Below are 22,833 nucleotides of genomic sequence, written 5' to 3' on the forward strand. Positions count from 1 at the left end.
TCGAACCTGAAACCCTCAAATTGCTGGCACGGCTGCTCTACCAACCGTGCTATATGACTTTAATATCATTTGACACAATAGTCTGTTAAACTTTAAGTAAATTAATATAATTATCAAAGAAGATTAAAATTAAGAGTAAGATTACTACTTCAGAATTAATATTTGAGTGGGCCCCGGGCCCCTCTGTAGTGGAAAAGTTGGGCCCAAGGTCAAAAAGGTTAAGAACCCATGTTTTAAGATATATTTTGTCATTGTTTTGACACTGAAACGTAATGTTAGGTACCTGAACTTACCATGACAACTGTCTTCAAAATAAAACACAAAGTATATGATTAAAAAATAAAAAGTTGCATTAAAAATGTAGTTAAGCTAAAAAATTAAAAAAAAAAAAACTCAATATTTGAAACTTTAAGCTTGTATAAAGCAAATATATATTGTATATATGATATAGACATAATATAATATATCAGTATATATAACATACTGTACATATATTATGTAAATATTACGTATATATATTATATTTTATATTGCTATATTTAGTTTATTTATACCTGCATTTTCCTTTCCATCCTTAGACTTTCCATCATTGTAAGTGAAGTGAAGTGAATTATATTTATATAGCGCTTTTTCTCTAGTGACTCAAAGCGCTTTACATAGAGAAACCCAATATCTAAATTACATTCAAACCAGTGTGGGTGGCACTGGGAGCAGGTGGGTAAAGTGTCTTGCCCAAGGACACAACGGCAGTGACTGGGATGGCGGAAGTGGGAATCGAACCTGCAAACCCCCAGTTGCTGGCACGGCCGCTCTACCAACCGAGCTAAACCGCCCTGAGCTACTGTGTGGAACAATTTCCCTTCTGGATCATTAAAGTTTGTCTAAGTCTAATATTCTCTAATGAGGTTCTGTGCTTTATTGCTAAGAAAATAGAAGAATACATTCTTTAAAAGGCACCTAAAATGGAATGCTTGTTCTAAAAATGTGATTGGCAAACTAGCACAGTATAAAAAGTGAAGACTTCTTCTCACATTGTTAGTGTTGGCGCCTTTTTGCATCGAGTGGTGATGACGGAGCTCTTGTTCAACCGGCAAATGTAAACATGAACACCAAAATAAAAGCCCGAGAGCATTCGCACGTTCATTCCGCCTTCAGTCTTCTGGCGCGGCTCAGTAGGAGGAGAGGTAGAACGAAGCCGGCGGACGTGAGGACGAAGCAGACCTGTGCTCCGGCCAGCCAGTAAACTAGAAAATAAATGTTTTTTTTAATCAGTTTTTTTAATACACGTTATTTCCCCGTTGCCATAGTTACCAGAGGACGACACCACCGGTCCCAGGACTCTCGCCAGGGCGCCCAGACTCCGCAAGATCCCCATCACCGTGCCTTTCTGACTGGACGAGCCTGCAGCAAAGATTCCCGGTAGACCGTCGCTCATCGTGACACAAAGTCAGGAAGAAGAAAAAAAAAAAAAAGGGTCTCACCGTGTTCGGAGACGAGCGTGGAGAGGCACGGGACGACGACTGCGGCCGCTGTCAGGGGAGGAAAAATACACAGTAGCTAAGCTACGTATCTTAACTACAATTTGCAGTAAATGGTAAATGGGTTGTACTTGTATAGCGCTTTTCTACCCCTTTTTAAGAAGCCCAAAGCGCTTTGACAGTATTTCCACATTCGCCCATTCACATACTGACGGTGGGAGCTGTCATGCAAGGCGCTAACCAGAACCCATCAGGAGCAAGGGTGAAGTGTCTTGCCCAAGGACACAACGGACGTGACTAGGATGGTAGAAGGTGGGGATTGAACCAGCAACCCTCAGATTGCTGGCACAGCCACTCTACCAACTTCGTCACGAAGAAAACAATTACTATAAAGATTGGAGAAGAAATAATTTGAAAAAAATTTCAACTAAGTACATTGTACTAGAGACATTAATTTAAAATAGAGAAAAAAATATGTGAATAACAAACAACACAGATGTGTTTTTCAATCTACGTATATATATATACATATATATATATATATATACATATATATATAAACATATATATATATATATATATTTATACATACACACACACACACACACACACATACATATATAAAATTGTATGTATATTTTTGTTATATTTTATGTAACATATGATTCATAGCAGATTATGCTAATTATATGATGGCATCATGTGACCACACCCCCACCGCCTACGGTATGTTGAGAAATCAACTTGGAAAGTAGCGGATACTGAACAAAAGTTGACCCATTCTTGCACCAAAAGTACATACTGTATTTGACCACTTTTTTTTGTTTGTTTTTTTATTTTGGGGGAAGCTGAGCTTCCCTTGCAATCTTCGAGCAATCCCCACATATACTTTAGCTATATGTATGCTTTTCACTTGCCAAATTTGTATACATGATTACTGAAATGCTAATGAAGACTCATGTAGTAGTTTGGCGGTAGTCTACAATATTGTCCAGAATGTTAATTTTGTATTTTTTAATTGTAAATAATATGAATATAATTTATATTGTGTATAATCATATATTTTTAACTTTATATTTTATCCTGTTATTTTTTTTTTGGTAACACTTTAGCACAGGGGTGCCCACACTTTTTCTGCAGGCGAGCTACTTTTCAATTGACCAACTCGAGGGGATCTACCTCATTTATATATATCCATCCATCCATCCATCCATCCATCCATCCATCATCTTCCGCTTATCCGAGGTCGGGTCGCGGGGGCAACAGCCTAAGCAGGGAAACCCAGACTTCCCTCTCCCCAGCCACTTCGTCTAGCTCTTCCCGGGGGATCCCGAGGCGTTCCCAGGCCAGCCGGGAGACATAGTCTTCCCAACGTGTCCTGGGTCTTCCCCGTGGCCTCCTACTAGCTGGACGTGCCCTAAACACATCCCTAGGGAGGCGTTCGGGTGGCATCCTGACCAGATGCCCGAACCACCTCATCTGGCTCCTCTCGATGTGAAGGAGCAGCGGCTTTACTTTGAGTTCCTCCCGGATGGCAGAGCTTCTCACCCTATCTCTAAGGGAGAGCCCCGCCACACGGCGGAGGAAACTCATTTGGGCCGCTTGTACCCGTGATCTTATCCTTTCGGTCATGACCCAAAGCTCATGACCATAGTTGAGGATGGGAACGTAGATCGACCGTTAAATTGAGAGCTTTGCCTTCCGGCTCAGCTCCTTCTTCACCACAACAGATCGATACAACGTCCGCATTACTGAAGACGCCGCACCGATCCGCCTGTCGATCTCACGATCCACTCTTCCCTCACTCGTGAACAAGACTCCTAGGTACTTGAACTCCTCCACTTGGGGCAGGGTCTCCTCCCCAACCCGGGGATGGCACTCCACCCTTTTCCGGGCGAGAACCATGGACTCGGACTTGGAGGTGCTGATTCTCATTCCGGTCGCTTCACACTCAGCTGCGAACCGATCCAGCGAGAGCTGAAGATCCCGGTCAGATGAAGCCATCAGGACCACATCATCTGCAAAAAGCAGAGACCTAATCCTGCGGTCACCAAACCGGAACCCCTCAACGCCTTGACTGCGCCTAGAAATTCTGTCCATAAAAGTTATGAACAGAATGGGTGACAAAGGACAGCCTTGGCGGAGTCCAACCCTCACTGGAAATGTGTTCGACTTACTGCCAGCAATGCGGACCAAGCTCTGGCACTGATCATACAGGGAGCGGACCGCCACAATAAGACAGTCCGATACCCCATACTCTCTGAGCACTCCCCACAGGACTTCCCGAGGGACACGGTCGAATGCCTTCTCCAAGTCCACAAAGCACATGTAGACTGGTTGGGCAAACTCCCATGCACCCTCAAGAACCCTGCCGAGAGTATAGAGCTGGTCCACAGTTCCACGACCAGGACGAAAACCACACTGTTCCTCCTGAATCCGAGGTTCGACTATCCGACGTAGCCTCCTCTCCAGTACACCTGAATAAACCTTACCGGGAAGGCTGAATTTATATATATCATTTATATTTATTTATTTATGAAAGAGACATTTTTGTAAACAAGTTAAATGTGTTTAATGATAATACAAGCATGTGTAACACATATAGATGTCTTTCTTTCACAAAGACAAGAATATAAGTTGGTGTATTACCTGATTCTGATGACTTGCATTGATTGGAATCAGACAGTAATGATGATAACGCCCACATTTTCAAATGGAGGAGAAAAAAAAGTTGTCCTTTCTGTACAAAACCACATGAAAGTGGTTGTTTTTTTGCATTTAATTCATCCAGCTTCCATACACTTTACAAGAAAAACATTGGCGGAAAATTCCGTAGCTTGCTTGATTGACATTCACGGCACCCGAGGGTCTTGTGAGATGACGCTGGCTGCTGCCAGTTCATTATTATGAAAAAATGACAGAGAGGAAGGCGAGAAACACTTTTTATTTCAACAGACTTTCGCGCCGTCCCTTCCGTCAAAACTCTAAAGGCCGACTGCACATTTCCTATCTTCACAATAAAAGCCCTGCTTCATGTTGCCTGCGCTAACAAAATAAGAGTCTCGGAAAGCTGGCGTGCACAAGTGATGTGCACGCCAGCTTTCTGAGGGATCGCTTGTGCACGCCAGTTTTCCGAGACTCTGTATTTAGTTAGCGCAGGCAGCATGAAGCAGGGCTTTTATTGTGAAGATAGGAAATGTGCAGTCGGCCTTTAGAGTTTTGACGGAAGGTACGGCGCGAGAGTCTGTTGAAATAAAAAGTGTTTATCGCCTTCCTCTCGGTCATATTTTCATAATAATGATCTTGCAGCAGCCAGCGTCATCTCACAAGACCCTCCGGTACCGTGAATGTCATTTAAGTGACGTCTTGGTGAAGATTGATGATCACTCATTTTTAGGTCTATTTTTTTTAAAAGCCTGGCTGGAGATCGACTGACACACCCCCCGCGGTCGACTGGTAGCTCGCCATCGACGTAATGGGCACCCCTGCTTTAGTAGTACATATTCACCATTAACTACTTGTTTATTAACATGAAAATTAGTAACATATTGGCTCTTAATTAGTCATTATTAATTACTTATTAATGCCTTATTCTGCATGGCCTTATTATACAACCGGTAAGCCATTAATTACGAGTTTTCTTTCAATAACCTCAGAATTATTGCTTATAAGAAACCTTAGGTTAGAGTGTCCGCCCTGAGATGGGTAGGTCGTGAGTTCAAACCCCGGCCGAGTCATACCAAAGACTATAAGAATGGGACCCGTTACCTCCCTGCTTGGCGCTCAGCATCAAGGGTTGGAATTGGGGGCTAAATCACCAAAAAATGAATCCCGGGCGAGGCCACCGCTGCTGCTCACTGCTCCCCTCACCTCCCAGGGGGTGGTCAAGGGTGATGGGTCAAATGCAGAGAACAGTTTCACCACACCTCGTGGGTGGTGAAATATTTTTGACATTTTAAACAATTTTGAACACAAATAGTTTGTGCACATTCAGATGAATTCTTCAAAATTACAATAAAAAAAATTGGCCAGGGTGTAAATGTACAGTTTATTTATATATATATATATATATATATATATATATATATATATACATATATGTCTTGATTGGATTATCCGGAGAATAGTGCTCGATACCGTGGTAGAGCGCAATATGTAGGTGTGGGAAAAAATCACAAGACTACTTCATCTCTACAGATCTGTTTCATGAGGGGTTCCCTCAATCATCAGGAAATCTCCTGATGATTGAGGGAACCCCTCATGAAACAGATCTGTAGAGATGAAGTAGTCTTGTGATTTTTTCCCACACCTACATATATATACATATATATACATATATATATATATATATATATATATATATATATATATATATATATATATATATATATATATATATATATATATATATATATATATATATATATATAGGCCCTGCGATGAGTTGGCTACTTGTCCAGGGTGTACCCCGCCTTCCGCCCGATTGTAGCTGAGATAGGCACCAGCGCCCCCCGCAACCCCAAAAGGGAATAAGCAGTAGACAATGGATGGATGGATGGATGTATATATATATATATATATATATATATATATATATATATATAACAAGCGGTTGCCTTTTTGCCTTTCCATTAAGAAAAATAAACTAGTTTTTAGTATAAGTTAGATGGTTTCAGGAAATGTAATGCCAAGATAATGGGACTAGCATTTACTTCATTTAAGAATATTTTTCAACATATTGAGCATATTTGTTTATTCTATCAAAAAAAGTCCACTTGTTATTAATGAGAATTTACCTATTTTAAGGTATTTTGGGGTTCATTGAGGTTAGCTAATTTTACTTGTTTGGGAAAGTTTTGACATGCCACATTTTTTTGTTCTATTGGCATATTATTTTGCTTATTTCAAATAAGATACCCCTCATTTTTGTATTTTTTTTTCTTGTTTTTGAACACTGACTTTTCGCAGTGTAAGTCTTGCTAAAAGCACAGTTTAAAGGCCTACTGAAATGAGATGTTCTTATTCAAACGGGGATATCAGGTCTGTTCTATGTGTCATACTTGATCATTTCGTGATATTGCCATATTTTCGCTGAAAGTATTTAGTAGAGAACATCTACGATAAAGTTTGCAACTTTTGGTCGCTAATAAAAAAGCGAAGCCTGTACCGGAAGTAGCAGACGATGTGTGCGTGATGTCACGGGTTGTGGATCTCCTCACATCCTCACGTTGTTTACAATCATGGCCACCAACAGTGAGAGCGACAATTTCCCCATTAATTTGAGCGAGGATGAAAGATTTGTGGATGAGGAAAGTGAGAGTGAAGGACTAGAAAAAATAATAATAATAAAATAAAATAAAAAACTAGACGGGGCTTCACGGTGGAAGAGGGTTTAGTGCGTCTGCCTCACAATACGAAGGTCCTGCAGTCCTGGGTTCAAATCCGGGCTCGGGATCTTTCTGTGTGGAGTTTGCATGTTCTCCCCGTGAATGCGTGGGTTCCCTCCGGGTACTCCGGCTTCCTCCCACCTCCAAAGACATGCACCTGGGGATAGGTTGATTGGCAACACTAAATTGGCCCTAGTGTGTGAATGTGAGTGTGAATGTTGTCTGTCTATCTGTGTTGGCCCTGCGATGAGGTGGCGACTTGTCCAGGGTGTACCCCGCCTTCCGCCCGATTGTAGCGGAGATAGGCGCCAGCGCCCCCCGCGACCCCGTAAGGGAGAAAGCGGTAGAAAATGGATGGATGGAAAAAACTAAACGGCAGAGCGATTCAGATGTCATTAGACACATTTACTAGGATAATTCTGGAAAATTCCTTATCTACTTATTGTGTTACTAGTGTTTTAGTGAGATTATATGATCATACCTGTACAACCTGAAAGTCGGAGGGGTGTGGCCACGGGTGTGGTGACCGCCAGTGTCTCCGAGAGAAGCCACGTTTCTCGACGAGGCGAAGGCAGCCGGTCGGGCCGGGCTGAGATTTTTTGTTTTTTTTCCCCTCCTCCACGGTGGAAGCATCTGACGGTCAGGGGCGGTCGGTGGGAGGAGGCGAGAGAGTCGCAGCTGCCTCTTTGACAGGTGCAGGAGGAACGACGCAAGCTCTCCGCTCATGTCTACGGTAAGAGCCGGCTTATTACCACCATTTTCTCACCGAAACCTGCCGGTTGACATGTGGTAGAGAACCAATGTTCGCTTGACCGCTCTGTTCCATAGTAACGCTTCACCGTCATCTTTCGGGAATGTAAACAAGGAAACGCCGGCTGTGTTTGTGTTGCTAAAGGCGGCCGCAATACACCGCTTCCCACCTACATCGTTCTTCTTTGACGTCTCCATTGAACAAATTGCAAAAGATTCAGCAACGCAGATGTCCATAATAATGTGAAATTATGCGATGAAAAGAGTGTTGTGATCCGGCTTCCGGATCACACATCTCTAGCATGTTTATGTCCTTTTTGTATTGTCCTATGTTTCGATCATGTTTTGGACTCTACCGATCCCGTTTGTTAGCGCACTTCCTTGTTTTGTATCGTCACCATGGCAACCTAATTACGCCTCCTGCACGGACTCACTACGCACACCTGTTTTGAATTATTTGTGTTGTATTTAGCCTTTAAATAGACTCCCTTTTTAGACCAGTTGATCTGCCGTTTCTTTCCTTTTTCTTCTATGTCCCACTCTCCCTTGTGGAGGGGGTCCGGTCCGATCCGGTGGCCATGTACTGCTCGCCTGTGTATCGGCTGGGGACATCTCTGCGCTGCTGATCCGCCTCCGCTTGGGATGGTTTCCTGCTGGCTCCGCTGTGAACGGGACTCTCGCTGCTGTGTTGGATCCGCTTTGGACTGGACTCTTGCGACTGTGTTGGATCCATTGTGGATTGAACTTTCACAGTATCATGTTAGACCCGTTCGACATCCATTGCTTTCCTCCTCTCCAAGGTTCTCATAGTCATCATTGTCACCGACGTCCCACTGGGTGTGAGTTTTCCTTGCCCTTATGTGGGCCTACCGAGGATGTCGTAGTGGTTTGTGCAGCCCTTTGAGACACTAGTGATTTAGGGCTATATAAGTAAACATTGATTGATTGATTGATTGATATTTAAGACCACCTGCTACCTTAGTTCCTCCTGGCAGTTTCGTTTGCTCACGCAACAAGTTACGATCTGTTATTCTTCATTGTTTTTAACTCTGCTAAGTTTTAGCTTAGCTTTCCGCGCGCTCGGCTCGCGTTGCTTATGGATTTTTTGAACTCTACCCTTGCTACGAGTAGCATTTAGCTTTCCGTGCGGTGGCACGCCTTTTCTTTTCCTTTGTCAAGTGTTTTGTTGTGTTTTATTATTAAATCTGGTTCCTACCTCCACTCCTGCTTGCTCCCGTCTTTGGCATCTTGGGGCCGACACCTCCGCGCATCACAATGCGCCCACCAAATCGTAACAAAGAGACGACTTATAGCTGTGAACGGTGCGTGCGAAATTTAAAATTGCAATTTAGTAAACTAAAGCGGTCGTATTGGCATGTGTTGCAATGTTAAAAGCATTAAAAGATTACAGTTGGTACAAAATGCGGCTGCTAGACTTCTGACAAGAACAAGAAAGTTTGATCACATTACGCCTGTACTGTATATACCTTTATATACATATATACATACATATATACCTGTACTGGCTCACCTGCACTGGCTTCCTGTGCACTTAAGATGTGACTTTAAGGTTTTACTACTTACGTATAAAATACTACACGGTCTAGCTCCATCCTATCTTGCCGATTGTATTGTACCATATGTCCCGGCAAGAAATCTGCCTTCAAAGGACTCCGGCTTATTAGTGATTCCCAAAGCCCCCAAAAAAGTCTGCGGGCTATAGAGCGTTTTCCGTTCGGGCTCCAGTACTCTGGAATGCCCTCCCGGTAACAGTTCGAGATGCCACCTCAGTAGAAGCATTTAAGTCTCACCTTAAAACTCATTTGTATACTCTAGCCTTTAAATAGACTCCCTTTTTAGACCAGTTGATCTGCCGTTTCTTTTCTTTTTCTTCTATGTCCCACTCTCCCGTGTGGAGGGGGTCCGGTCAGATCCGGTGGCCATGTACTGCTTGCCTGTGTATCGGCTGGGGACATCTCTGCGCTGCTGATCCGCCTCCGCTTGGGATGGTTTCCTGCTGGCTCCGCTGTGAACGGGACTCTCGCTGCTGAGTTGGACCCGCTTTGGACTGGACTCTCGCGACTGTGTTGGATCCATTGTGGATTGAACTTTCACAGTATCATGTTAGACCCGCTCGACATCCATTGCTTTCCTCCTCTCTAAGGTTCTCATAGTCATCATTGTCACCGACGTCCCACTGGGTGTGAGTTTTCCTTGCCCTTATGTGGGCCTACCGAGGATGTCGTGGTGGTTTGTGCAGCCCTTTGAGACACTAGTGATTTAGGGCTATATAAGTAAACATTGATTGATTTATTGATAATATTTCATCATTGATATATAAACTATCAGACTGCATGTTGGGTAGTAGTGGCTTTCAGTAGGCCTTTAAACGATATCAATTCAGGAAAAAACACTTTAAATTTGCCTCTAGGAAGGTTTCTTCACCCTAGAAAGGACTGAATCACTTTCCACCGAAGGACTCACCAAAAGAATAGAGCGCCAAGCCCGCGGAAAGCATGGTGAGGTTCCACGAGAGTCCGATTAGAATAAAGGCCGGGATCAATGCGGCCATTGCCTGAACAGAAAGAAAGAAAAACGACTGAGAAACTTGAGCGCGGACGATATTAAAGCAGGGGGGAAAAAAAAAAAACGTGCAGTGAGGCGTGACGCTCCTCTCACCATCCCAACCGCTCTGATATGGTGTCCAGGTTTGATTCTGCGGGCGTATCCTCCCTGGATGCAAGCCATGACCACGCCGATGAAGAAGAACATCTTCCCCTGCTGCATGCTGGTCAAGTACAAGACAGGCGTGTTTTATCGTGAGCCGTTGAGCAAGGACCGGGAGCGGCGCCCTCACACCTGGTGAAGTGGAAGCGCTGGTGCGTGAGGAAGCTCAGCGTGAACTCCAGACCGGAAAACAGGAAGAGGTAGCAGAAGTAAACCCGACCCAGCACTTTGAGTCTCTGCATTCCTGTGGAGACATCGCATGGTGTTATTTGTCTGCCAGCGGCGTGCACGTGGAACTCGGAGTACGCACGTTCTTCCGGGGGCGGATCTTTGCTTCGGGTGACGGCTGAAAAACTGAACAGGGCCAAGGGGTTCAGGAGGTCACGGAAGTCCCCGAAACCAGAAGACGAACCCTAAGATGGAGCGGAGCAAAAATGGTTTGCACATGAGTTTAGTTTATACTTTTATTCCTATCGTTATTAATGTTATACATTAATGTTATAGTATTAACCTTCCTCTTGTGTTAGCTTTCTGTTACCATCTCTTATGTTAACGGGTCGGTTTTGACCCATGTCTTAAATCAGCTGTAAAATACACTAAAAACAATTATCTATCATCCAATTTGTTTCTCGTCTCTTGGTTACCTCGTTAGGCTTCCCTATCCTTGAAAATATTGGTTTTAATATTTTTGGTTTGGGCCATTGGGCCTTTTTTTGTCAGTATACCCCTCGATTTCAATTTTTAAAAATGGTAAAACGAACCTCAAGAGAATCATATAAATAAAAAAAAAGGTTGTTGTGTTACCTAACTATTACTAAGGGGTATTAGAACACATCTCTTAAATAAATGTGTTTTATTTATTTTTTTCATTTTAAGAATTTTAACTATAGTAACATCTATGGTGTTACGGGTCAATTTCGACCCATTTATATTTACTTCAACAAAAAGGCTAAAAAGTATTTTTTTCAGCAACAGAAATCCAACATCAAACAAAAAACAACCAATCAAGCAAATGAAACCAAGAGAAATAGATTACTAGTTCCAAAACTAATAAAAAAACAAAATCAGAGTGGCAAAAAGTGACACTTTTAGCGTCCGTCTTTTGTTTGTTTTTTGTACAGGACAACAAGGTAAAATGAGAATCCACTAAAGCTCACATGATTGGGAGAGGAGCTGGCTGTCAGTGTGTTCAGTTTTGGCTCTTATCATTGCTTTATCATCTTATTTTTTAGAACTGGGTCGAAACCGACCCTAACAACACCAAGGGCATAATTTCTACCAGAGCATTTTATAATTTAGTGAAAAAAATTTAAATGTTTTATTTTGTTGACAAAGAGGTTCCTGACTAAGTCAAAAAGCTTTGATGCAAAAAAAACAAATGTATGTGGTGTTTTTATGCATTTAAAAACTAAAACGGGTCGGTGCCGACCCTAACACAAGACGAAGGTTAAATATGTTGTATTTATTATTTGCTATAATTCATATCATTATACTATATGGTGTTTAACATTTTATTTTGTATTTTATCTTATATAACAGTATATTTTGGGTACCGGTACAGTCATATATATTTGTAGTTGATATTGTTTTGATAGTGTTATTTTTGTATAGTCATCGTGTTACCACCTGTTTTCTTCAGCTCGTTCTTTGTTCAGTTCCTGGGTGTCTCCTGGTCTTCTTTGGATTTTTGGACATTAAACACTTCTGCCTTCTGAGCTCATGACCTCTACTACAAATAGCATTCTTGACATATTGTATATTTGTAATCATACTAATGCATTTGTTATAGTTTTCTGCATCTGTTTTGTTTATACATGTTACATATTTTGTATTTTATTTTATTCTAGAGTATTTATTTGTGTATTTGTTTGTATATTGATGTATTTTTGTTATTTGTGCATATATAGTTTTTTTTTAATATTATTACTATTGCATTTGTTTAGTTTTATACACTTATTTAGTTCATATATTTTAATACACTATTAATCAAATATGTTTTACTTTTACTTTTCGTATTTATTTAATCTTGTAGTATATTTATGTACTTTTTTAATTTATATTGTTTTAATTGTATATGTTTTATATTCATTGTTTTTTCATATTACTACTATTGCATTTGTTATAGTTTTCTGCATTTTTTTCTTAATATATACATTTTAAGACTAGTATACAACATGGATCAAATGTTTTATTTTGTTACATTTTGTGTTTTATTTTATCTGTGTATAACTATATATTTTAAATTTTAAGTTATTTTAATATATTACAATATGGACCAAAAATGTTTTTTTAATTTTATTTTTTGTACTTATTTTATCTTGCATATATTGTCTCATATACGTGCATTTATACATTTTTAAAAACTATAGATATCGTTGTAATTTTATATTTTATTATATTTAGTTTTTTTTACATTTTACATTTTTTATAGTTTTCTGCATTTTTTGTTTATAGATTTTATATACAGTACACAATATGGACAAAAAAATTATTTTTTAGTTTATTTTATTGTAGAGTATTTCTTTGTATATTTTTTATATTACTATTGCATTTGTTAGTTTCCTGCACTTTTAAGCTCATACATTTTAGTACACTATAGATCAAAAAATGTCTTACTTTTACTTTTCGTATTAAGTTCATCTTATAGTATATAGTTATGTATTTTTTGTATTTATTTATTTTCATTAATTGTTTTTTCATATTACTACTAATGCATTTGTTTTAGTTTAAAATAGGCATTTTTTTAGTTTATAAATTGTAAGACTCGTATACAATATAGACCAAATATTTTATTTAATTTTATATTGTGTTTTATTTTATATGTATACAACTATGTATTTTAAATTGTAAATTATTTTAATAAATTTGTATTGTTTTTATATTTTATATATACATATATATATTAGTGTTTCTGCATTTTTTAAACTAATCCATTCAATATGTAGTATACGATATGGACCAAAATTTTATTTTATTTTACTACAGTACAGTATATTTTAGCACAGTATATTTCTATATGTTTTTGTTTTGAATATTGTTTTATTTTTGTATTATGTGTATATTCATTATATTCAATATACATATATATATATATGGATAGATAGATAGATAGATAGATATATTATTACTATTGCATTTGTTATAGTTTTCTGCATTTTTTTTAGTTCATACATTTTGTACATATTAGCCCCCCCAAAAAAATTTTTTTTTTTTAAATCTGTTTTTCTTATACATATTATCTTGTACACATATATTTATGTATTTTTTTATATTTTATATAATTTATATATGTACATATATAATTTTGTATAATTATATATGTATATATATATATATATTTTTTTTTTTACACATTGCATTTGTTATATTTTTCTGCATTTTTTTGTTTATACATTTTATTAGTATACAATATAGACCAAAATTTTACTTTTATTTCATTTTGTGTTTCATTTTGTGTTGTGATTTGTGCAGCCCTTTGAGACACTAGTGATTTAGGGCTATATAAGTAAACATTGATTGATTGATTGATCTAAGCGTGTAATGATATATTTTTTAATTTTATATTTTATCTTGTTATTTTTTTCTATTTATTATTATTAGTTTTTCTGCATTTTGTAAACTTGTCCGTTTTATATGCACCAAAATATTGGGAAAACGACATATACAGGAAGTGAGGGTCACTCTTTGATATACGCTTGCTCTTCCACAATCAACTTTATAAATCATTAACAAAAAAGGATTTTACCCCAAAAATGTAAGAAGCCGAACAGACAGAAAATTCCATCCCCTGATTGGTTCATGAATTGATGTGTCCCAATACTTGTGTCCACAGAAAGCTGACCTTGGCGTCCTGTGGGAGCGTTTCGGGCAGCATGAGCCAGATGAAAATGAGATCGACGGCACTGAAGGCCAACGCTATCAGCGCAGGAGTTTGGCAGAAGACGTGTTCCGTCGTCTTGTCCGCCATGGCGAAGTAGGCGCCCATCAGAGGTCCCACGGTGAAACCCACCGAGAAAGCCACGCCGATCATGGCCTGTGACAAAAAAAAAAAACAACATCTCACCTGTGCAGTCGATAAAATGACGGCGGGTGTGAGCCTACCATCCCACGGTTACGAGCTTTCGGGCACGGCATGTCGGCCACGACGGCGGTGCAAAGGCTGACGTTGCCCTTGCAAACGCCCCCGATGATGCGGAACAAAAGGAACATGGAGAAGCTCCGTGACAGAGCCCAGACCACATAGGAGCTCATCATTCCCACCTGGCAAGGGTAAATATTAATATACTTGACTTGTACAGAAGTACGCATCACTTGTGTAAAGTCAAACACCTGTGGCCCGCAAGTGGTATCTGTAAAGCTGATGTTTACACACACCTTAAATAAGGGGTGTCAAACTGGTTTTCATGTTTAAGAGTCAATATATATTTAATATTTCAAATGATTCTTTCATGTAACAAGCAGATATTTGTCTTAAACAGGGTGCTCCTGACCCCGAGGGGCCTTGCAGAGGTACTTGGTTATTTTTTTTATACCCCCCCCCCCTGCAATTTTTCCACAAATGTAAAGACACATGAATATTGCCCCAACACGCTGTAGTTTAGTGGCCTTGACGCTCTTCTCCCTGTACCTGGCAGGTTTCAAATAAAAACATGGATAAATAATATATATCATTGTATGCATGTTAGCATTTAAGATAGCGAGCAATTAGCACTCTAGCTCCTAGCGATTAGCGGCGCTACACGTATTATTTAAAAATATTATTTTTGCACAATAAGTATGTATATTTAGAACCAGTATAATTAAAAAAAACACATTTATTTAGGATGTACTGTATAAGTAGTACAGGGGTGTCCAAACCTTTTCCACTAACGGGCCATATACTGAAAAAACGCAATGTATATATATATATATATATATATATATATATATATATATATACATATACATAAATATATACAGTATACTGTATATATATATATATGTGTGTGTGTGTACATATATATATACACATGTGTATACATGGTATATACAACATATGTGTGTATATAAATATATATATATATGCAATATATGTGTATATATACATATATATATGCAATATATGTGTATATATTTATATACATATATATGCAATATGTGTGTGTATATATGTATATATATATACATATATATACAAATATTTTGCATATATATGCAATATGTGTGTGTATATATGTATATATATATATATATATACACATACATATATATACATATATTGCATATATATATGTATGTATATATATATACATATATGTATATACATATATATGTATATATATACATATATATACATGTATATACATATATATATATATATATACACACAGAAATATATATACTGTATATATATGCAATATATATGTGTGTACATACATATATACATGTGTATACATGTATATACAACATATGTGTGTATATAAATATATATATATTCATATATATATATGCAATATATGTGTGTATATATTTATATACATATATATGCGATATGTGTGTATATATCTATATATATACAAATATTTTGCATATATATGCAATATGTGTGTGTATATATGTATATATATATATACATATATTGCATATATATATATATGTATATATATACATATATATACATATATGTATATACATATATATATGTATATATATGTATATATATACATATATATATATGTATATATATACACACAGAAATATATATACTGTATATATATGCAATATATATGTGTGTACATACATATATACATGTGTATACATGTATATACAACATATGTGTGTATATAAATATCAATCAATCAATGTTTATTTATATAGCCCCAAATCACAAATGTCTCAAAGGACTGCACAAATCATTACGACTACAACATCCTCGGAAGAACCCACAAAAGGGCAAGGAAAACTCACACCCAGTGGGCAGGGAGAATTCACATCCAGTGGGACGCCAGTGACAATGCTGACTATGAGAAACCTTGGAGAGGACCTCAAATGTGGGCAACCCCCCCCCCCCCCCTCTAGGGGACCGAAAGCAATGGATGTCGAGCGGGTCTAACATGATAAATATAAATATATATGCAATATGTGTATATATATATATATATGTATGTATGTATGTATGTATATACATATACTGCCTATATATATATAGATATATATATAAACACACATACATTGTTTATATATATATATATATATAGTGTATACATATACTGTATATAAATATATCTCGCTTGTCCCTTTTGGGGTCGCGGGGGGTCGCTGGAGCCTATCTCAGATGCATTCGGGCGGAAAGCGGGGTACACCCTGGACAAGTCGCCACCTCATCGCAGATATATACATATATAAATATATATATATATATATGTGTGTGTGTGTATATATCTCAATATATATATAGATATTGCATGCGTATATCTATATATATGATGCAAAGCGTGTTATTTTTAATTATTTGAAGGAAATTTTTAAGATAAACTCATTTAATAGCGTCGATTTTGCTCTTTATCTTTGTTGTTTTTTTTGTTTTTGTCTAATTTTATCCGGACAATATGCTGCTTTCTCCAAAATCCCCCTGGAACCCACATTAGGCAACCCTTCTCTTTCTCTCAGTCAGTTTAAGGGACCTTGTCCTGGAAAAAGATTGAACATCCCTGCTTTAGAGGACATTTTTATTTTCTGTCAGAACGAAACAAACAACACATAAATGTTTCCAATTAAAGCCTCTATTGAATTCCTCAGAAAGTCTCCTTTAATAGTGTTTGCTTTACAAAAGGAAATAACCGGCAGGGTTACAGAACCAGAAAACATTAGCATATTAACTACTGTGGCTGTGGGTAACCTCCTGTTGAAGTTTTTTTTTAGATTATATATATATATATATATATATGAACTCCACAAGATGGCAATATGTTCCTCCCTCCAATCATTACCTGTTTCAATTTGCTTTAGGGTTGAGGCAGGTAAAAGTACTGCAGGTGTGAAGTACTCACGGTGGTGAGCAGCAGTAAAGGTCGCCTGCCGAAGCGATCCGAAAGAGCCCCGGTTATTGGGGACAACAAAAACTGCAGCAGGGAAAACAGTGAGCCGATCAGACCTGGGAACAACAGAATGATTTATTTTAAGACGTGTAGCGAAGCCTGCCACCTTTTTTTTTTTGTTTTTTCAAAGAACAGTAATTTTTCATGTATGGTGCTTCTTTCATTTTTATGCGACCCCTAGGAATTTAATTATAATTGGGAACTTAATGATATAAAATAAATTAGCACAAACCCTGTTTCCATATGAGTTGGGAAATTGTGTTAGATGTAAATATAAACGGAATACAATGATTTGCAAACCATTTTCAAGCCATATTCAGTTGAATATGCTACAAAAACAACATGGATTAATAAAGTATGTCTGATTCTGATATTTGATGTTCAAACTCATAAACATTTTTTTTTTTTGCAAATAATCATTAACTTTAAGAATTTGATGCCAGCAACACGTGACCAAGAAGTTGGGAAAGGTGGCAATAAATACTGATAAAGTTGAGGAATGCTCATCAAACACTTATTTGGAACATCCCACAGGTGTGATTGGGAACAGGTGGGTGCCATGATTGGGTATAAAAGCAGCTTCCATGAAATGCTAAGTAATTCACAAACAAGGACGGAGCGAGGGTCACCACTTTGTAAGCAAATTGTCCAATCACATAATATCTATGGCTTTTCACACACACAAGTGAATGCAAGGCATACTTGGTCAACAGCCAAACAGGTCACACTGAGGGTGGCCGTATAAACAACTTTAACACTGTTACAAATATGCGCCACACACTGGGAACCCACACTAAACAAGAATGACAAACACATTTCAGGAGAACATCCGCACCGTAACACAACATAAACACAACAGAACAAATACCCAGAACCCCTTGCAGCACCAACTTTTCCAGGATGCTACAATATACCATACTTGCCTATATATAGCACAGGTTGAAAGAGCGGCCGTGCCAGCAACTTGAGGGTGGCCGTATAAACAACTTTGACACTGTTACAAAAATGCGCCACACTGTGAACCCACACCAAACAAGAATGACTAGTACATTTCGGGAGAACATCCGTACCGTAACACTACATAAACACAACAGAACAAATACCCAGAACCCCTTGCAGCACCAACTTTTCCAGGATGCTACAATGTACCATACTTGCCTATATATAGCACAGGTTGAAAGAGCGGCCGTGCCAGCAACTTGAGGGTTACAGGTTCGATCCCCGTTTCTGCAATCCGAGTCACTGCCGTTGTGTCCTTGGGCAAGACACTTTACCCACCTGCTCCCAGTGCCACCCACACTGGTTTAAATGTAACTTAGATATTGGGTTTCACTATGTAAAGCGCTTTGAGTCACTTGAGGAAAAAGCGCTATATAAACATAATTCACTTCACTAATTCACTGCCAACCTGAGACCTACGAATTCGGGAGATGGTTGAGGGGGGCGGGGTTTGGTGGTAGCGGGGGTGTATATTGTAGCGTCCTGGAAGAGTAAGTACTGCAAGGGGTTGTGGGTATTTGTTCTGTTGTGTTTATGTTGTGTTACGGTGCGAATGTTCTCCCGAAATGTGTTTGTCATTCTTGTTTGGTGTGGGTTCACAGTGTGGCGCATATTTGTAACAGTGTTAAAGTTGTTTATACGGCCACCCTCAGTGTGACCAGCATGGCTGTTGCATTCGCTTATATGTCTGTAAAAGCCGCATATGTTATGTGACTGAGTCGAAAAACTGTTTGTATGGAGGAAAAGCGGACGTGACGACAGGTTGTAGAGGACGATAATGTTGTTGTCCGGGTGGAAATCGGGAGAAATTCGGGAGAATGGTTGCCCCGGGGAGATTTTTGGGCCACTGAAATTTCGGGAGGGTTGGCAAGTATGCAATATACACCCCCCCCCATCATCTCAACCCCAGCCCCCCAGCCCCTCCCACCTCAACCTCCTCATGCTCTTTCAGGGAGAGCACGTCCCAAATTCCAAACTGCTGTTTTGAGGCATGTTTAAAAAAAAAAAAATTCACTTTGTGACCTCAATGATAAATATGGCAGTGCCATGTTGGCATTTTTTTCCCCCGTAACTTGAGTTGATTTATTTTGGAAAACCTTGTCACATTGTTTAATGCATCCAACCAAATTAAGCATAATAATGTGTTAATTCCACGACTGTATATATCGGTATCGGTTGATATCGGAATCAATAATTAAGAGTTGGAGAATATCGGACTATGAAACGCTCCACTGGTTTTAGGGATCCACATAGAAAAAAATGTTTGTCAAAGATCGTCTATTTAACAGGAGCACTTGATTGTTTTCCTCCAATTTGTGACGTCAAGTGTAAAACAAAGTTAGTCTATATGAAACGCTTCACTGGTTTTAGAAATCCACAGTAAATGTATGCTCGTAAAAGATTGTCTATTCAACAGGAGCACTTGATTGTTTTCTTCAAATATGTGACTTTAAGTCCATAACAAAGTTAGCCTATACGAAACGCTCCACTGGTTTTAGGAATCCACATAGAAAAAAAAGCTTGTCAAAGATCGTCTATTTAACAGGAGCGCTTGATTGTTTTCCTCAAATATGTGACGTTAAGTGTAAAACAAAGTTAGCCTATATGAAACACTCCACTGGTTTTAGGCATCCACAGTAAAAAATGCCTGTCAAAGATAGTCTATTTAACAGGAGCGCTTGATTGTTTTCTAATAAAAGTTTCAATCAATCAAAACAGGATCACTTGATTGTTTTCCTCAAATATGTGACTTTAAGTGCATAACAAAGTTAGCCTATATGAAACGCTCCACTGGTTTTAGGAATCCACATAGAAAAAAAAGCTTGTCAAAGATCGTCTATTTAACAGGAGCGCTTGATTGTTTTCTAATAAAAGTTTTAATCAATCAAAATAGGAGCGCTTGATTGTTTTCCTCAAATATGTGACGTTAAGTGTAAAACAAAGTTAGCCTATATGAAACACTCCACTGAATTTAGGGATCCACAGTAAAAAATGCTTGTCAAAGATAGTCTATTCAACAGGAGCGCTTGATTGTTTTTTAATAAAAGTTTCAATCAATCAAAACAGGAGCGCTTGATTGTTTTCCTCCAATTTGTGACGTCAAGTGTAATACAAAGTTAGTCTATATGAAACGCTGCACTGGTTTTAGAAATCCACACTAAATATATGCTTGTCAAAGATTGTCTATTTAACAGGATCACTTGATTGTTTTCCTCAAATATGTGACTTTAAGTGCATAACAAAGTTAGCCTATATGAAACGCTCCACTGGTTTTAGGAATCCACATAGAAAAAAAAGCTTGTCAAAGATCGTCTATTTAACAGGAGCGCTTGATTGTTTTCTAATAAAAGTTTTAATCAATCAAAATAGGAGCGCTTGATTGTTTTCCTCAAATATGTGACGTTAAGTGTAAAACAAAGTTAGCCTATATGAAACACTCCACTGAATTTAGGGATCCACAGTAAAAAATACTTGTCAAAGATCGTCTATTTAACAGGAGCGCTTGATTGTTTTTTAATAAAAGTTTCAATCAATCAAAACAGGAGCGCTTGATTGTTTTCCTCCAATTTGTGACGTCAAGTGTAAAACAAAGTTAGTCTATATGAAACGCTTCACTGGTTTTAGAAATCCACAGTAAATGTATGCTCGTCAAAGATTGTCTATTCAACAGGAGCACTTGATTGTTTTCTTCAAATATGTGACTTTAAGTCCATAACAAAGTTAGCCTATACGAAACGCTCCACTGGTTTTAGGAATCCACATAGAAAAAAAAGCTTGTCAAAGATCGTCTATTTAACAGGAGCGCTTGATTGTTTTCCTCAAATATGTGACGTTAAGTGTAAAACAAAGTTAGCCTATATGAAACACTCCACTGGTTTTAGGCATCCACAGTAAAAAATGCCTGTCAAAGATAGTCTATTTAACAGGAGCGCTTGATTGTTTTCTAATAAAAGTTTCAATCAATCAAAACAGGAGCGCTTGATTGTTTTCCTCCAATTTGTGACGTCAAGTGTAATACAAAGTTAGTCTATATGAAACGCTTCACTGGTTTTAGAAATCCACACTAAATATATGCTCGTCAAAGATTGTCTATTTAACAGGATCACTTGATTGTTTTCCTCAAATATGTGACTTTAAGTGCATAACAAAGTTAGCCTATATGAAACGCTCCACGGGTTTTAGGAATCCACATAGAAAAAAAAGCTTGTCAAAGATCGTCTATTTAACAGGAGCGCTTGATTGTTTTCCTCAAATATGTGACGTTAAGTGTAAAACAAAGTTAGCCTATATGAAACACTCCACTGGTTTTAGGCATCCACAGTAAAAAATGCCTGTCAAAGATAGTCTATTCAACAGGAGCGCTTGATTGTTTTCTAATAAAAGTTTCAATCAATCAAAACAGGATCACTTGATTGTTTTCCTCAAACATGTTACGTTAAGTGTAAAACAAAGTTAGCCTATATGAAACGCTCCACTGGTTTTAGGAATCCACATAGAAAAAAATACTTGTCAAAGATCGTCTATTTAACAGGAGCGCTTGATTGTTTTCTAATAAAAGTTTTAATCAATCAAAATAGGAGCGCTTGATTGTTTTCCTCAAATATGTGACGTTAAGTGTAAAACAAAGTTAGCCTATATGAAACACTCCACTGAATTTAGGGATCCACAGTAAAAAATGCTTGTCAAAGATAGTCTATTCAACAGGAGCGCTTGATTGTTTTTTAATAAAAGTTTCAATCAATCAAAACAGGAGCGCTTGATTGTTTTCCTCCAATTTGTGACGTCAAGTGTAAAACAAAGTTAGTCTCTATGAAACGCTCCACTGGTTTTAGAAATCCACACTAAATATATGCTCGTCAAAGATTGTCTATTTAACAGGAGCGCTTGATTGTTTCCCTCAAATATGTGACGTCAAGTGTAAAACAAAGTTAGCCTATATGAAACGCTCCACTGGTTTTAAAGATCCATTGTATAAAATGCATGGCAAAGATCGTCTATTTAACAGGAGCACTTGATTGTTTTCCTCCAATTTGTGACGTCAAGTGTAATACAAAGTTAGCCTATATGAAACGCTGCACTGGTTTTAGAAATCCACACTAAATATATGCTCGTCAAAGATTGTCTATTTAACAGGAGCACTTGATTGTTTTCCTCCAATTTGTGACGTCAAGTGTAAAACAAAGTTAGCCTATATGAAACACTCCACTGGTTTTAGGCATCCACATTAAAAAATGCCTGTCAAAGATAGTCTATTCAACAGGAGCGCTTGATTGTTTTCCTCAAATATGTGACTTTAAGTGCATAACAAAGTTAGCCTATACGAAACGCTCCACTGGTTTTAGGAATCCACATAGAAAAAAAAGCTTGTCAAAGATCGTCTATTCAACAGGAGCGCTTGATTGTTTTCTAATAAAA

The 22,833-nt window shown here is 38.1% G+C and overlaps 1 protein-coding gene across 1 annotated transcript in view; it reads right to left on the minus strand.

Moving 5' to 3' along the window:
- Positions 1-901: 901 nt before the first annotated feature.
- mfsd10 (major facilitator superfamily domain containing 10) overlaps positions 902-22,833 on the minus strand; it is a 34,412-nt gene continuing 12,480 nt past the window's right edge. Inside the window, exons 4-13 of the mRNA XM_061895677.1 lie at positions 17,371-17,474; positions 14,444-14,602; positions 14,184-14,375; positions 10,653-10,755; positions 10,475-10,586; positions 10,295-10,403; positions 10,100-10,190; positions 1,482-1,529; positions 1,312-1,401; positions 902-1,244 (exon numbers count right to left, since the gene is read on the minus strand). Coding sequence (XP_061751661.1) covers positions 1,141-1,244; positions 1,312-1,401; positions 1,482-1,529; positions 10,100-10,190; positions 10,295-10,403; positions 10,475-10,586; positions 10,653-10,755; positions 14,184-14,375; positions 14,444-14,602; positions 17,371-17,474 — 1,112 coding nt within the window. The 3' untranslated portion in view covers positions 902-1,140. The remainder of the gene's footprint in view (positions 1,245-1,311; positions 1,402-1,481; positions 1,530-10,099; positions 10,191-10,294; positions 10,404-10,474; positions 10,587-10,652; positions 10,756-14,183; positions 14,376-14,443; positions 14,603-17,370; positions 17,475-22,833) is intronic.

This window comes from Nerophis ophidion, linkage group LG01 (assembly GCF_033978795.1).
Source record: "Nerophis ophidion isolate RoL-2023_Sa linkage group LG01, RoL_Noph_v1.0, whole genome shotgun sequence".
In the NCBI taxonomy this organism is placed as follows: Eukaryota; Metazoa; Chordata; class Actinopteri; order Syngnathiformes; family Syngnathidae; genus Nerophis; species Nerophis ophidion.